This window comes from Dipodomys merriami, unplaced genomic scaffold (genome assembly GCF_024711535.1).
Source record: "Dipodomys merriami isolate MVZ:Mamm:240054 unplaced genomic scaffold, mDipMer1.0.p SCAF_322, whole genome shotgun sequence".
NCBI lineage: Eukaryota > Metazoa > Chordata > Mammalia > Rodentia > Heteromyidae > Dipodomys > Dipodomys merriami.
Genome location: NW_027204738.1, coordinates 942,956 through 957,162, shown reverse-complemented (window position 1 = coordinate 957,162; position 14,207 = coordinate 942,956). Strand labels below are relative to the sequence as shown.

The window sequence follows — 14,207 nt, the reverse complement described above, 5'->3', positions numbered from 1 at the left end:
TCCACTCCTGCTGGGCCTCAAACACTGAAAAGATTCTGCTGGTGGGTGAAGCCTAAGGCCTGGGCAGTCAGACCCAGATCTCCATGAAGTCAGAGCCCAGTGTCCGCTGCCTACCAGCTCCAGTGGTTCGTGGAGCAACAGGTCGCAGGGTTAGTCTGTCCCTCACCTCCCAGGCTTGGTGACTCCCCGGTCATCACCAGGCAGCTGGATGGCATCGATCGCCCCCTCCAGGCGAAGCAGAATCACTGCAAGTCAAAGGGTCGTCAGAGGCGGGGCCACCCAGTCTCCATGGGAAAGGAAGGACAGCACTTACTCTTCAGCTTGGCGATGTCTTCTAGATTCATATTGATGCCTGTGACAGAAGGAAGCACACTCATGGTTTCACAGCACTCTGCCCGACGACACGCTTGCCTGCCCGAGGTCCCAGCGCACCAGCAAAGAAAACCCCCAGCATGACAGAAAGGTCAGGTACGAGAAAAAAAGCCAGCATGAGTGAAAGCACACAAGTACAAGACACACGCACCAGGATGGAGAGCACTCAAGAGAAAAAGTTACTTGAAGCCCTCAGCCCACATTCAAATACGAGGCTGTGTCTTTCACCCTTAGAAACATACATGTGTGTCGGGCTGGGAAGGTGGCTCAGTGGTAGAGCGCTTGCCTTGCATGCATGAGGCCCTGGGTTCCATTCCTCAGCACCACATAAACAAAAAGAAAAAAGCCAGAAGTGGCGCTGTGGCTCAAGTGGTAGAGCGCTAGCCTTGAGCTGAAGAGCTGAGGGACAGCGCCCAGGCCCAGAGTTCAGGCCCCATGACCGGACCCCCCCAAAAAAAATAAAGAAAAAAAAGAAACATACATGTGTGGAGTCGGGAACGCGGCTTAGTGGTAGAGTGTGTAGGATAGGCCTCACTCACCTAGAAGCATTATTTAAGAATTGGAGTTGCTAGGCAACAAAGCCAAGCATGTTCCCTCAGCTCAGAAAGATAAGGGCTGCGGACAGCAACTGTCATTTCTGAGTCTGTAACTCCCATTATCTGCATAAGGAGTGGGAATGTCTCCCACCCCCGATTCTCCATACTTCATCCTCTAAAATGAACATAAATCCTTGATAAAGCTTTAAAAAAAAAACAGTAGAATTGCATATAACTCTAATCACAGGAGGAACAGGTTCAAGGTCATCCTAAAATGCCTCCAGGACAGAAGGGCCCAAGCCCGGCCGAGGTGCTGTGCAGGGCCCTTTGTCCTCCGGGAGGCCACTCCACACCTCATCCACACCTTTCAGCTCCTGACAAACTCACCTGAGCTGGGAGTGTCCATGCTGAACTCCAGGTGGAGTTCACCCTGCTGTGCCACCCTGGTCTGCTCCTCCAAAACCTGGTCGAGAGCCTCTAGTCCCGAAGCCACATCTCGGGGGGTCAAGTCAAAAGACGCCGACTCTTCACACATCTTCTCCTGAGAACCCAAGCAAACTGTCGCTGAAGAACACCAGGATGGGGTCCCGGGAGCGGAAGTGACATGAAGTCCCCAAAGCCCTGGCCCCTGGTCACAGCTGAGACAACTGGGTACTCTACCCATGTTTAAAGTTTATTATTTCATTTTAGTTGCCAATGTTTCATAGATAAAAATTTACTATTTCTGGCTTCTAAAGTCAGAAGATGTGGCACATGGACTACTGCTAGAGCCAAGCAGGGGCTGCAGGCAGTCCCCGCCACCCAGGCCCAGGAGGCCCAGGCCTCTCCCCAAACTCCAAAGTGGCCAGGCATGCTGCCCGGCCTCCAAGGCAAGCACACAGCCCTGAGCAAGGCCACAGAGGCAGTGTGGGAACAGGCTAATGACGAAGGACCAACGGAGGACCAAGGGGGAACTTCTGCTGCGACACACCTCTCAGGACCAGGCCAAGTAACCTGAATGCGGAGACCCTGAAGGAGAATGACAAGAGCAGAGTCCCGGAGACCACTGAGCCAGGCCATTCCCATAGGCAGGCCAGAGGGAGAAGGTCTAATGAGGGGCTCACTTCTGGATTCGTGCCTAAGGGTGCTTCCAGGGCCCAGTTGGCTAGTTTCTGGCCACCTAAGGCATCTAGTAAGACAGGGCAGGGCGGCAGCAGTACCTGGGTCTCCAGGGTCTCAGTGGGGCTGCTCAAGAAAGTCTTAGGCGGGCTGGGAAGGTGGCTCAGTGGTAGAGCACTTGCCTCGCATGTGTGAGACCGTGGGTTTAATTCCTCAACACCACATAAGCAGAAAAAGCCGGAAGTAGCTCTATGGCTCAAGTGGTAGAGCATTAGCCTTGAGCTGAAGAGCTGAGGGTCAGTGCCCAGGCCCAGGGTTCAAGACCCACAACCAACAACAACAACAATAACAAAAAAAAGAAAGTCTTAGGAAATCAGGGTGAAGACAGCAGACTTACCACGTTGTGGGCTTCATCGAAGATCACAACTGTCCCCTTCAGGTCAATGTTGTGCGCCCTGCGGCTCTGCAGAGAAGGCAAGTCAGGTTGGAGCAAAACAGGAGAGGGAGAGGCAGGGAAAGGGAGACTAAGGCACATGATGGGCACCACAGGCACCACGCACACACACAAAACACACACACACACAGAAACACACATACACACAAACACACACACAAACAGACACACACACAGAAACACAGAAACACACACACAAAACACATACACACACAAACACACACAGAAACACACATACACAGAAACAGACACACACACAGAAACACACAGAAACACACACACAGAAACACAGAAACACACACACAAAACACATACACAGCCGGGTGCTGGTGGCTCACGCCTGTAATCCTAGCTACTCAGGAGGCTGAGATCTGAGGATCGCGGTTCAAAGCCAGCCCGGGCAAGAGAGACCGTGAGACTCCTATCTCCAATAAACCACCAGAAAACCGGAAGTGGCGCTGTAGCTCAAGTGGTAGAGCGCTCGCCTTGAGCTGAAGAGCTGAGGGACAGCGCCCAAGCCCAGAGTTCAAGCCCCATGACTGATCAAAAAAAAAAAAAAAAAAACCACATACACATACAAACACACACACAAAACACACAGAAACACACACAGACAGAAGCACACACACACCCCACACACACCTGGGGCAGGAACAAAGAGCCCTCAGACCCAGCAGTCAGGAAGGACAGCTGTTCCAGAGCAGTTTTGGAAGGCGACCCAGAAGCTGCCAAGGTCTGACCAAAGCTGGGTGCTCCAGGAGTCTGTCCCAGAACACGTACATACACCAGAAGGGCCTGTCTAGCTTCCTGTCCAGGAAGCCATGACAGCCAGGAGTTGTAGACCTGACACTGCACAAACGCGTACACACACCTGGAGACATTCAAAAATTCAGTGCCCAGGCTCTGATACGAGCAATATGGGTTGTAATTGGGTATCTGTGGGGGTTTGGCGTTTTTTTGTTTTGTTTTGTTTTTTGCCAGTCCTGGGGCTTGAACTCAGGGCCTGGGCACTGTCCCTGAGCTTCTTTTGCTCAAGGCTACCACTCTACCACTTGAGCCACAGCACACTTCTGGCTTTTTCTGCTTATGTGGTACTGAGGAATCGAACCCAGGGCTTCATGCATGCTAGGCAAGTGCTCTACCTGAGCCACCTTCCCAGCCCATCACTGGTGTATTCCTTAATCAACTTAGGTTTTAATGAAATGTCTTAGCTAATTCTGACAGATAAGTGGGTTCCTACAGAACATCAGATCAACCACAGGACCGCTGTGTGTCTGCTGCTCTAGGAAGGCTGCCTGACATTCACCCGCTCCTGGCTGCTCATGGTTTCTGCTATGTGGGACTGCCAGGCCTCTTCCCACAGGAAGCTCTAGGGACCACATGCCTGTCTGTGCACCCAGCTCCTCTCTGAGGCTGCCTGGTACACTGTATTTCCTGAGCTGCTGTACCACTACCACTCACCAGACACAGACACCTCCAGTTGCTCCACACCTCATTTATCATTATTTTTTTTTCTGTACTGAAGATGGAATTCGGGCCTTCAAATGTTAGTCAAGTGTTCTGCCACCAGGTTACATGCTTAGTCCTTTAAAAAAATTTTTTTTTCCGGCCAGTCCTGGGGCTTGAACTCAGGGCCTGGGCACTGTCCCTGAGCTTCTTTTGCTCAAGGCTACCATTCTACCACTTGAGCCCCAGCACCACTTCCAGCTTTTTCTGTTTATGTGGTACTGAGGAATTGAACCCAGGGCTTCATGCAAGCTAGGCAAGCACTCTACCACTGAGCTACATTCCCAGCCCTGCCCCTTAACTCTTAAATAGCAATTTCAGTAGGAACGCAGTGTTATTTCCCTTGAGTTTTGGTCAGCATTATCTGGTGAGTATCTGCCTCCATATAGACATAGCTATTCCATCCCTTAGAAAGAGAAGGATCTGCTCGGGTCTCTTCCAGTGGTGAAGTAGACTATTTGGTTATGACAGGAATTTATGTGTTCTGAGCACAGGAGCATCTCCCTCCCTTTCTGTGACTGACCTTTTAATAGCCTAAATTTTCTTTTATTTTTTTTGGTGCTGGTACAGGAGGATTTTGGGGGGGGGGGGGCGGGAGGGGAGAATGTATTTTTGCCAGTCCTGGGGCTGGAACTCAGGGCCTGAGCACCATCCCTGAGCTTCTTTTTTCAAAGCTAGCTAGCACTCTACCACTTGAGCCACAGCGCCACTTCTAGCTTTTTCTGTTTTATGTGGTGCTGAGGAGTTGAACCCAGGGCTCTGTGCGTGCTAGGCAAGCACCCTACCACTAAGCCACATTCTCAGCCCCTGGTACTGGAGTTTGAACTTAGGGTCTGTACATGTCCTTTAGATTTTTTTGCTCTGCCACTTGAGCCACAGCTTCACTGCCAGATTCTTGCTGGTTAACTGAAACCCTTAGCTCCTTAATTATTCTGAGACTTTATCAAGGTTCTAAAATTCTGTGTCTTTGTTCTCTTAGCTACAAAGCCAGGAACGACAATATAACTAACTTCATAATATTCTATCGCCTAGAGAAGAAAAGTCTGGTGTAGAAGAGCCCCAAGGCTCCAAGTTCAAACACCACTACTGGAATTTTTTAAAAAACAACAACAAAAAACAAAGCTTAAACAAGACAGAACTGTCTTGTTCTTGCAAACCACTCCCATTTCCATGCAACTATCGTGTTAGCCGTGGAGATGGAGCTCAGACCCACGCCTGCAGCAGTTCTTACACGACTCCCTCAGGTGCCAACCACAGCACACCTTACCAGAACCGCATGCCTCAAACCCGCCCTGTTCCACTGCTGCGAAGGTGCTCTGCTACGGGGCACCTCGTCTAACCTCTATCTAACCCATTTACAGCTTCGCTTGCTCTGCTCTATCTGCCATCCACAGACTGTCTCCACTTTCCCCCCTCTGGCTTTTAAGAGCTACCGTGTGCCAGTGGCTCTTGCCTATAATCCTAGCTACTCAGCAGGCTGAGATCTGAGGACTGAAGTTCAAAGCCAGCCTGGGCAAAAAAGTCCCCATGAGACTCTTATCTTCAATTAACCACTCAGAAACAGGAAGTAGGGGTTGGGAAGGTGGCTCAGTGGTAGAATGCTTGCCTTGCATGCATGAGGCCCTGGGTTCAATTCCTTAGCACCACATAAGCAGAAAAAGCTGGAAGTAGAGCTATGGCTCAATGGTAGAGTGCTAGCCTTGAGCTGAAGAGCTGAGGGCCAGCGCCCAAGCCTCACAACTGAAAAAACAAACAAACAAACAAACAGGAAGTAGCACTGTAGCTCAAGTGGTAGAATGCTAGTCTTGAGTACAAAGAGACTCAGGGACAATGCCCAGGCCCTGAGTTCAAACCCCACAACTGACCAAAACATAACAGTGAAAGGATAAGCCACTGATACACAGACCATGATAAATGAAGGGTGAGGAACAAAAAGATGTACCACAAAAACATACTAGAAAGAAACCACTGACAACAGGAAAATGTTCCTATCTCCTGTGTTCTCTGTACCTCCTGCCAGAACCGAAGCTAGGCCCTGACCCAGAGGCTCTACCTGATACTCTCCTCACCACCAGCCTGCCTGTGCTCAGGCTGCTCAGAACCAACAGCTGTTCACAGTCCCATCAGATCCGCTTCTGGCCCCTAATGAAAGATGGAGGGGCAGGACCCACCCTCAGCTGCGGCTCTGAGGGCCTGAGCAGCAGAGGCTCGCTCCTGGTTTCCTTTCCGTGGTTGACTCCCCAGTCTAGGGACATCCCCTGGACATTGGAAGTCATCAGCTCCTCACCTTGGCATCCAGTAAGTAGTTGTATGGCATGAAGATGATGTCAGCTTGCTGCTTCAGGTTCCGAGAAAGGTAATAAGGGCATGCTCTGGGAGAAAAGGGAGAGAAGAGCCTGTAAGTGCCCACATGGGCACGTGGGGGAGGAGGAGCCCTCACCCTGCACACAGGCCTCCAGCAGAGCTGGCACAGGCAGCACCCGTGCGGTAACAGCTCCTTGACAATATCACCTACTTCAAAACTCTGTGAGGCCAGGAGAAAAGCCCGAGTTCAACCCTATCACCACAAAACCAACAAAGTGTGCGAAAAATCAACAAAATCCCGGCCTGTTCCTGAATCATCAGGGAAAAAAAACAACACAGAAGTACAAAAAACAAAAAAGGCAGGTAGGGTGCCAGGCACTGGTGGCTTATGTCGGTAACCCTAGCTACTTACTCAGGACACCGAGCTCTGAAGATTGTAGTTTGAAGCCAGCCTAGGCAGGAAAGTTCATGAGACAATTATCTCCAACTAACCACCAAAAAGCTTGAAGTGAAACTATGGCTCAAGTAATAGAGCACTAGCTTTGAGCTAAAAAGCTCAGGGACTGTGCCCAGGCCCTGAGTTCAAGCCCTAGGACTGCCACAAATAATAATTAATTTAAGAAGCAGAACTTTTGGGCTTGGGAAGGTGGCTCAGTGGTAGAGCGCTTGCCTTGCATGCATGAGGCCCTGGGTTCCATTCCTCAGCACCACATAAGCAGAAAAAGCCGGAAGTGGCGCTGTGGCTCAAGTGGTAGAGGGCTAGCCTTGAGCTGAAGAGCTGAGGGACAGCGCCCAGGCCCAGAATTCAGGCCCCACGACCAACAACAACAAAAAAGAGCAGAATTTTTTCTCTCCCTCCCTCTTTCCCTTTCTGTGCTGGAGATGGAAGTTAGGGCCTCAAGTGTTTGAGTTGGCTACTCAAATACTGTGCCCAATGGAGATATGCTCTATCAGAAGGGAGCTAAGTTACCCACACGGGAACTCCAAGTGTATTAAGTGGTAAAGGACGTTGCAGAATAAGCACAAAGAAAACTCTCCCCTTTCTCTTCCCTTTTCCTCCTCCTTTCCCTATCTCCCTGTGCCTGTACTAGAGCTTAAACTCAGGACCTTAAACTCCTGTTCCAGGGGTGACTCCGTCACTTGAGCCTTGCCTCCAGCTCCGGCTTGTTGCTGGTTAACTGTACCTAAGAAGTAGAGGGGCTTGTCTGTCCCCGCGGGGATGCCTGGCTCCGGGTGTGTTTTTCTAAATCACACAGCCTCTGTCCACAGCGGCTGCCGTGGGGGTGAGGGCCAGAGGGAAGGGGGGCTTCCTCTGTCACTGCGCTTAGCTCTGCACCGAGTGAACCGGGCAGCCGTCACTTCTACAGAAAGCAAAGAACGCGCGGCGCCCCGTGTCATCACGAGTCTGCCGTGAAACTGTGAAGAGAAAACGCGCGGCGCCTCCCACGTCACGTCACAACGTGAAGAGGAAACGCGCGGCGCCTCCCACGTCACGTCACAACGTGAAGAGGAAACGCGCAGCGCCTCCCACGTCACGTCACAACGTGAAGAGAAAACGCGCGGCGCCTCCCTCCCACGTCACAAGGTGAAGAGAAAACGCGCGGCGCCTCCCTCCACGTCACGTCACAACGTGAAGAGGAAACGCGCGGCGCCTCCCAACACGTCACAACGTGAAGAGAAAACGCGCTGCGCCTCCCTCCCACGTCACAACCTGAAGAGAAAACGCGCGGCGCCTCCCTCCCACGTCACAACCTGAAGAGAAAACGTGCGGCGCCTCCCAACTACGTCACAACGTGAAGAGGAAACGCGCGGCGCCTCCCTCCCACGTCACGTCTACCGTAAACGCACGGCGCCTCCCACGTCACATCTACCGTAAACGCACGGCGCCTCCCTCCCACGTCACGTCTACCGTAAACGCACGGCGCCTCCCAACCACGTCACAACGATCGACCGTGCACACCATTCGATGGGAAGGGAAGGGTCTCACTTGTGCTTGCTCCCGCCTCGGACAAGGTCCTCAATATCCAGGATGGAAGTGGCCAGCTCCTGTTCCAGGCTTTTCTCTGTAGAAAAGACACAGGGTCAGTACACACCTCAGGGGCCATTTGAGGGTCCCATGAGCATGGACGCCCAGGACAAATGCGCTCCCATGCAACAGGCCAAGTGGGACATGCCCTACCTGGCCTGGAGGCTGGGTCCCAGGAGAGGACCCCGGAGGAAGAGAGCCCAAGGGAGCCGAGCGCCACACCCAGCAGGCAGTGGCCAGCCTGATGCCGAGGGAGGACTCAGACAAATGCCAAAACAGACCCCACGGGCCCAGGCACCCTCTTTACCTCCAGGGCAGGAGGAGCCTTCGGAAACAGTTTGGGAAGAGCCTAACGGCTCGCGTCACGAGGGACACGGAGAACGTGACCTGTGAGAACACCACCCTCCCAGCCCCTGCGCTGCCACCGGGAGGAAGCTGGCGTGTCACAGCCAGCGGGGAGCTGGCAGGGCCAGGGGAGGTCCATCCTCTTCCTCAGGACAGCAGCCTGGGTACTGGTGCCACCCATGCTAGCTGCAAGGCCCAGAACAGAAAGGACCTTGATGGCTGTCCTGCCCTGGCCACGGGACTACCCTGGGGAAGTAAACTGCTAACTTCTGGGCCCCACATCACGTGCGCAAGACCAGGAACTTCTATCAAGTGTCCCAGAGTCTGAAGGCAACCACATATGGAAGATAAAGAGCCTCCTTTCCGTGCCCTGACCTACTGCGTTGCTTTGCCCTTCCCCTTCCTGGGACAGATGAAGGCCCAGTCCTTACCTGCGGAGGCCAGAAAGCACACACAAACTACGCACACATATAGGCACTTCCCCCGAACCCCCCAGGGACAGCAGGACTGGCAGGGGCGGGGCACAGCAGCAGACCAGCCAATCAACACATGCTGCAGCTGAAAGCCAGCTTGCTATACTTCCTAGACAGAGCTGAGCAAGCGAGCGTAGTGGGGAGCAGAAAAAAGAAGCAGGCCAAGAGGGGTGACAGGCATGGAGAGATCCCCACCAAAAGTGAGTCCTGAGTGGAGGTGCTAGCCCCATGCTTGCTTTCCCTTCCAGGCCCAAGGAGGTGTGGCCAGGCAGTGTTTCAACTGGCAGCGTCTCTCCTGATGAGCAAAGATCTCCCCTTCCTCCTGGAGCCCTCATGGGCTTCAGCTTGCTCCCAAGACAGCCAGGGCTGGCCAGCTGCTAGAGAACTCATAACAGGCCAGAGCAGCTGGGCAACCTTCTAAAAAGCTAAGCAGTAAGGAGTCAAACCCAAGAGGGGGCTGGACTGCAGCTCTCAGGCCTGGGCAGAGGCCAGGGAGTGGAAGCGTTGGCTCAGGGACAGCATGGGCACTGATGCTATGGCCCAAACCTCCCCTTATGCCTCAGGACCCATGCCAGTGCCAGCTGAGCAGTGCCCACTGACCTCCGGAGTGGAACACTGGCCGGACACATTCCCACGGGAGCTACAGCAAAGCCCCCTGCCCATGCGACGCAGGTAGGGTAGAGAAGAGGTGACTGTGCCTCAAGCCAGTACGAATGCAGGACCAGGTGGGAAGGCTTACCTTCTACATTGTTGTAGAAATGACAGGAGCGACTAGTCACCTTCTTGCGACACAAGTGGATCTCCAAGAAGAGCAGAGAAAGCCATAAGATGCCCGAGAAAGGGCCATCTATCCTCAAGCCCTTGCCAGCTCCTCTCCATGCCCTGCCCCCAACAAACTTTAAATCTTGGCTGCGACCACGAGGAGGCAAAAAGCCTGTGGTCAACATCTGCTGGCACACAGCGAGGGCCTGAAAACCGGAAGCACCACCAGCCCAACAGAGCCGTGGAGGTGGCAGCTTACCTGCAGGTGGTTACTCTCTTGCTTCTTCACCTCAGGGTGGATGCACAGCTGTTCCCGAGAGCCCAGCACACATACCCTAGGCCTGGCAGAGAGCCAAGGGGTCAAGACCCAGCAGCCGGGCCCAGCAATGTGAGCTGTGTGGAGACTCAAAGGAGCACATGGGAGTTTGGTGGCAAGAGTGGCTGCAATGTGACCATCTCAGGACAGAGGTGGGAGGTAAGGCAGGAAAGGCTCAACAGAACAATCTGCTATCCATGTCCCACACAGGAGCACAGGCAGGATTCCAAGACTCGGCTGGGAACTGGCAAGAGGCAGCCCTGTCTCCCTTCATGAATGAAGCTGGACAGACAGGGAGACACAGACAGACAGACAGACAGACAGACAGACAGACACACACACACACACACACACACACACACACAGTGCTGGCCCCTATAACCCACAAGGAGCCTAGAGAACGAGGCCAAAGTTGTTTTTTTTGGGGGGGCGGAGGGGTGGTTGGTCATGAATTGGGGCTTGAATTCAGGGCCTAGGTTTTGTCCCTAAGCTTTTATACCCATGACTAGTGCTCTACCACTTCGAATCAGGGCCTGGGTGCTGTCCCTGAGCTCTTCTTTGCTCTACCACTTTGAGCCACAGTTGCATTTGCAGTTTTGCGTGGTTAATTGGAGTTGAGTCTCATGGACTTTCCTGCCTAGGCTGGTTTGAACTACAATCCTCAGATCTCAGCCTCCTGAGTAACCACCAACACAGAGTAGTACTTTCTTTTTCCTGAAGATTGTTTTTGGGTTTTTTTCCCCCAAAAATCTGAGGGTAAAACTCAGGGCATTGTACTTGCCAAGCAAGGGCTCTTCCACTGAGCTAAAGCTGTCTTTTTTTTTTTTTTTTGGGGGGGGGTGTCCAGTCATGGGGCCTGAACTCTGGGTCTGGGCGCTGTCCCTCAGCTCTTCAGCTCAAGGCTAGTGCTCTACCACTTGAGCCACAGTACCACTTCCGGCTTTTTTCTTTTTGCGTATATGATGCTGAGGATCAAATCCAGGGCCTTAGGCATGCAAGGCAAGCGCTCTACCACTGAGCCAGCTTCCCAGCCCCACAAAGCTGTCTTTTTACAAGCAGCAGGCTTCACCTCCTACACACATACACGCTCGCCCCACACCAAGCTCACTGTGCTAATAAGACAAGTGTAAAGCTGCTAACCCACCGGTAGGAGGTGCTCCGAAGCTCACTGATGACTTGAGTGAGCTGTGAATGGGTCCTGGAAGCATAGATGATCTTTGGAATGTCTGCGTAGCAATCTGTCCAAGCATAAGAAAGAGTAAAAGGGGTGACTTCAGGCAATGTTCTCATGTGTTTACACAAGCAGAATTAAGCTAACTCAGCCCTGCCAACAACCATGAACCCCGCACAGATGTGGATACCTGTGGTGCCCTAATTCCAGAAAAAGCTCTTACCCTACTTTACTCTCTAGATAGAAATGAAGTTGAGGGTACAAAATTCTCTTCAACTCTGCAGAAAACAACATTAGGCCAGATGGACTAGCCCTGTTCCTGGGTCCATCCTTTCCCAATTGTCCCCACACAAGGTCAGGAGGGAGAGCCCAGGAAAAGAGTCACCTATGGTGTCTCCAGCAGCAGCAGTGGTGTTCCCCCAGGATGAGAACTGCTGATGGAGAAGAAGGTCCCCTTGCACCCTCTCGGAAATCTTGCGGGCAGAAATGGCGTCGCGGAGGTGTTCACGCCAGGCCAGCGTAGTGCAGAGGAGGCAGAGCGTCTTCCCAGTGCCCGTAGGACTCTCCAGAATGCCGTTCACCTTCTGAATGGGATTGGAAGCAGAGTGCAAAGAAGAGGGGAGGCTGGGAGACAGCCCGGCAAGCAAGAGGATGACTCTTTTTTTTTTTTTTTTTTGTCGGTCGTGGGGCCTGAACTCTGGGCCTGGGCGCTGTCCCTTAGCTCTTCAGCTCAAGGCGAGCGCTCTACCACTTGAGCTACAGCGCCACTTCCGGTTTTCTGGTGGTTTTATTGGAGATAGGAGTCTCATGGTCTCTCCTGCCCAGGCTGGCTTTGAACCGCGATCCTCAGATCTCAGCCTCCTGAGTAGCTAGGATTACAGGCGTGAGCCACCAGCGCCCGGCAGGATGACTCTTTTAAGAGGTACAACCCAGGAAGTGGTGCCAAGGCTCAAGGGGTAGAGCGCTACCCTTGAGCTGAAGAGCTCAGGGAGAGTGTCCAGGCCCAGCGTTCAAGCCCCATGACCTACAACAACAATAACAACAAAAGAAAAAGGCATAGCCCACCCCACCCTCAGGTAGCAAAAGCTCTAAGGAACAAAAGTCCATAAAACATTTCCCACTCCTGCCCTACAAGACACCAATTAAATTAGCAAACAATTTTCAGAGCATTACCCAAAATGTGGCAACGTTTTTCAGCCTAATATAAATAGTAAGATGACTAATTAAGTGTCAAGTCTCAAAATAGGAAACTGTTCTGCAATTCTGGATCCAGGCACTCACCCTGTCCCATCTGAATCTGATGGCCTATATAAGAGTTCTCAACAAGAAACTACAGCGGGGAAGGGTGAGCAGGGTACAGGAGCACACCCCAAGAAACCCGGCAGTAAGTAACCTGCCCTCTTCTACTTCCCTGCACACCTCTGGGATTCAAAGACCTCCCAAAGAAAGAGTAGGCTCCTCTATATGGAAACACTTTCTCCTGATATGATAGCCACTCTCCATCCACTGGTATCGGCTCAGATGCTATCTACTCAGAGGGTCCCAAGGCACACCTAACACCCCCATGAAGAATCATCTCTTCTGTTCACTTGACTGATGGAGAATCTCCTACCCACCTTGAAACCCTATTGATGGTAGAATGCAGGGCCTGGCTGGAATGTGCTGGAGAAGAGGTGTCCTAGATCTCCACTAAATTTTTACCCCACTGACCTACCCTCAAACAAACGCCTCTGTGGCTTTACCTTCTGGAGACATTCCAGGACCTTGGTCATGTACTCCTGTTGACACTGGTAGGGCTCGAAAGGGAAGTCCACTGTCACACCATTCAGAACTATCTTGGGCATAGCAGCCTGGTCTCAGGATAGCACAATGGTGGGCTGAGATGAAGGCTGTCTGGATCCCCTCTGAGTATCTTGGCGTCTCAGCCTCCTCAGGTAAGTAATGCCAGCATGTGGAACTGGGTCATCATGTGCTCTCTACAGAAATCCCTACAACAGACACGGGAAAGGCAAGAGATTCTTTTGTCAGCAATTTCTGGAAGACCTTCCTTTGGAGGGCAAAAGGCCAGCATGTTATACCCTGCACTTTATTTTTCCTTTTTTCTATTTTTTTTGTCAGTCGTGGGGCCTGAACTCTGGGCCTGGGCACTGACCCTTAGCTGTTCAGCTCAAGGCTAGCGCTCTACCACTCGAGCCACAGCGCCACTTCCGACCTTTTCTGCTTATGTGATCTGAGGAATCGAACCCGGGGCCTCATGCATGGGAGGCAAGCGCTCTACCACGGCGCCACCTTCCCATCCCCGTGTTATTCCCTATTTAGGGGGAGCCTTGGGTTGATGACAACCGAGTAGGCCCTCCCCAGACCTCCACCCTGCTCAGAAAAGGAGGTGGACTCAGCCTCAGCAGGACCCCGGGCGAGCACGCTACGGGCCTCCTCGGCCCGCCGCGGCTCAGGGGATTTCCTTGCTGCCAAAGTAGCGAAAAGGCGTCCCGGGACACAAGTCTGTGCAGTCCCGGCCCGCGCCTCCCCCCCCCCCCGCCCCCGCTCCGCTGAGCGCGCACGCGGCGCAGAAGCCCGAGCTCCGGGGAGCGCCGCGGCCCCTGCGGACGGAAGCCAGGCCTCAGGCCTGCGCGCCGCGCGGAGCCCCGCGCCTCCGCCCCGGGGACGGACCGGCTCCGGGCGAAGCTCCCGCGTCCCGCGCCGTCTGCAAATTCGGACTTGGCGGGCCGCGGTGCTCACTTGCTGCGGTCCGCCGGGTACTTCCGGCCCCACTTCCGGTCCTCCGCTTAACGCCCCCGGAGGAAACCGTTCCGGGGCCGCGCGGCCCGGCCCGGGTGCGGAGCC

The 14,207-nt window shown here is 53.2% G+C and overlaps 1 protein-coding gene across 5 annotated transcripts in view; it reads right to left on the bottom strand.

Moving 5' to 3' along the window:
- LOC138841565 (regulator of telomere elongation helicase 1-like) overlaps positions 1-14,207 on the bottom strand; it is a 27,936-nt gene extending 13,729 nt beyond the window's left edge. For all 5 annotated transcript variants that reach the window (XM_070042299.1, XM_070042301.1, XM_070042302.1 and 2 more), the window contains exons 1-12: positions 14,034-14,207; positions 13,106-13,351; positions 11,749-11,947; positions 11,337-11,430; positions 10,136-10,217; positions 9,854-9,914; positions 8,258-8,333; positions 6,254-6,338; positions 2,404-2,469; positions 1,296-1,449; positions 314-352; positions 167-245 (exon numbers count right to left, since the gene is read on the bottom strand). In XM_070042299.1, the coding sequence (XP_069898400.1) occupies positions 167-245; positions 314-352; positions 1,296-1,449; positions 2,404-2,469; positions 6,254-6,338; positions 8,258-8,333; positions 9,854-9,914; positions 10,136-10,217; positions 11,337-11,430; positions 11,749-11,947; positions 13,106-13,207 (1,037 nt within the window). In that variant the 5' untranslated portion in view covers positions 13,208-13,351; positions 14,034-14,207. The remainder of the gene's footprint in view (positions 1-166; positions 246-313; positions 353-1,295; positions 1,450-2,403; positions 2,470-6,253; positions 6,339-8,257; positions 8,334-9,853; positions 9,915-10,135; positions 10,218-11,336; positions 11,431-11,748; positions 11,948-13,105; positions 13,352-14,033) is intronic.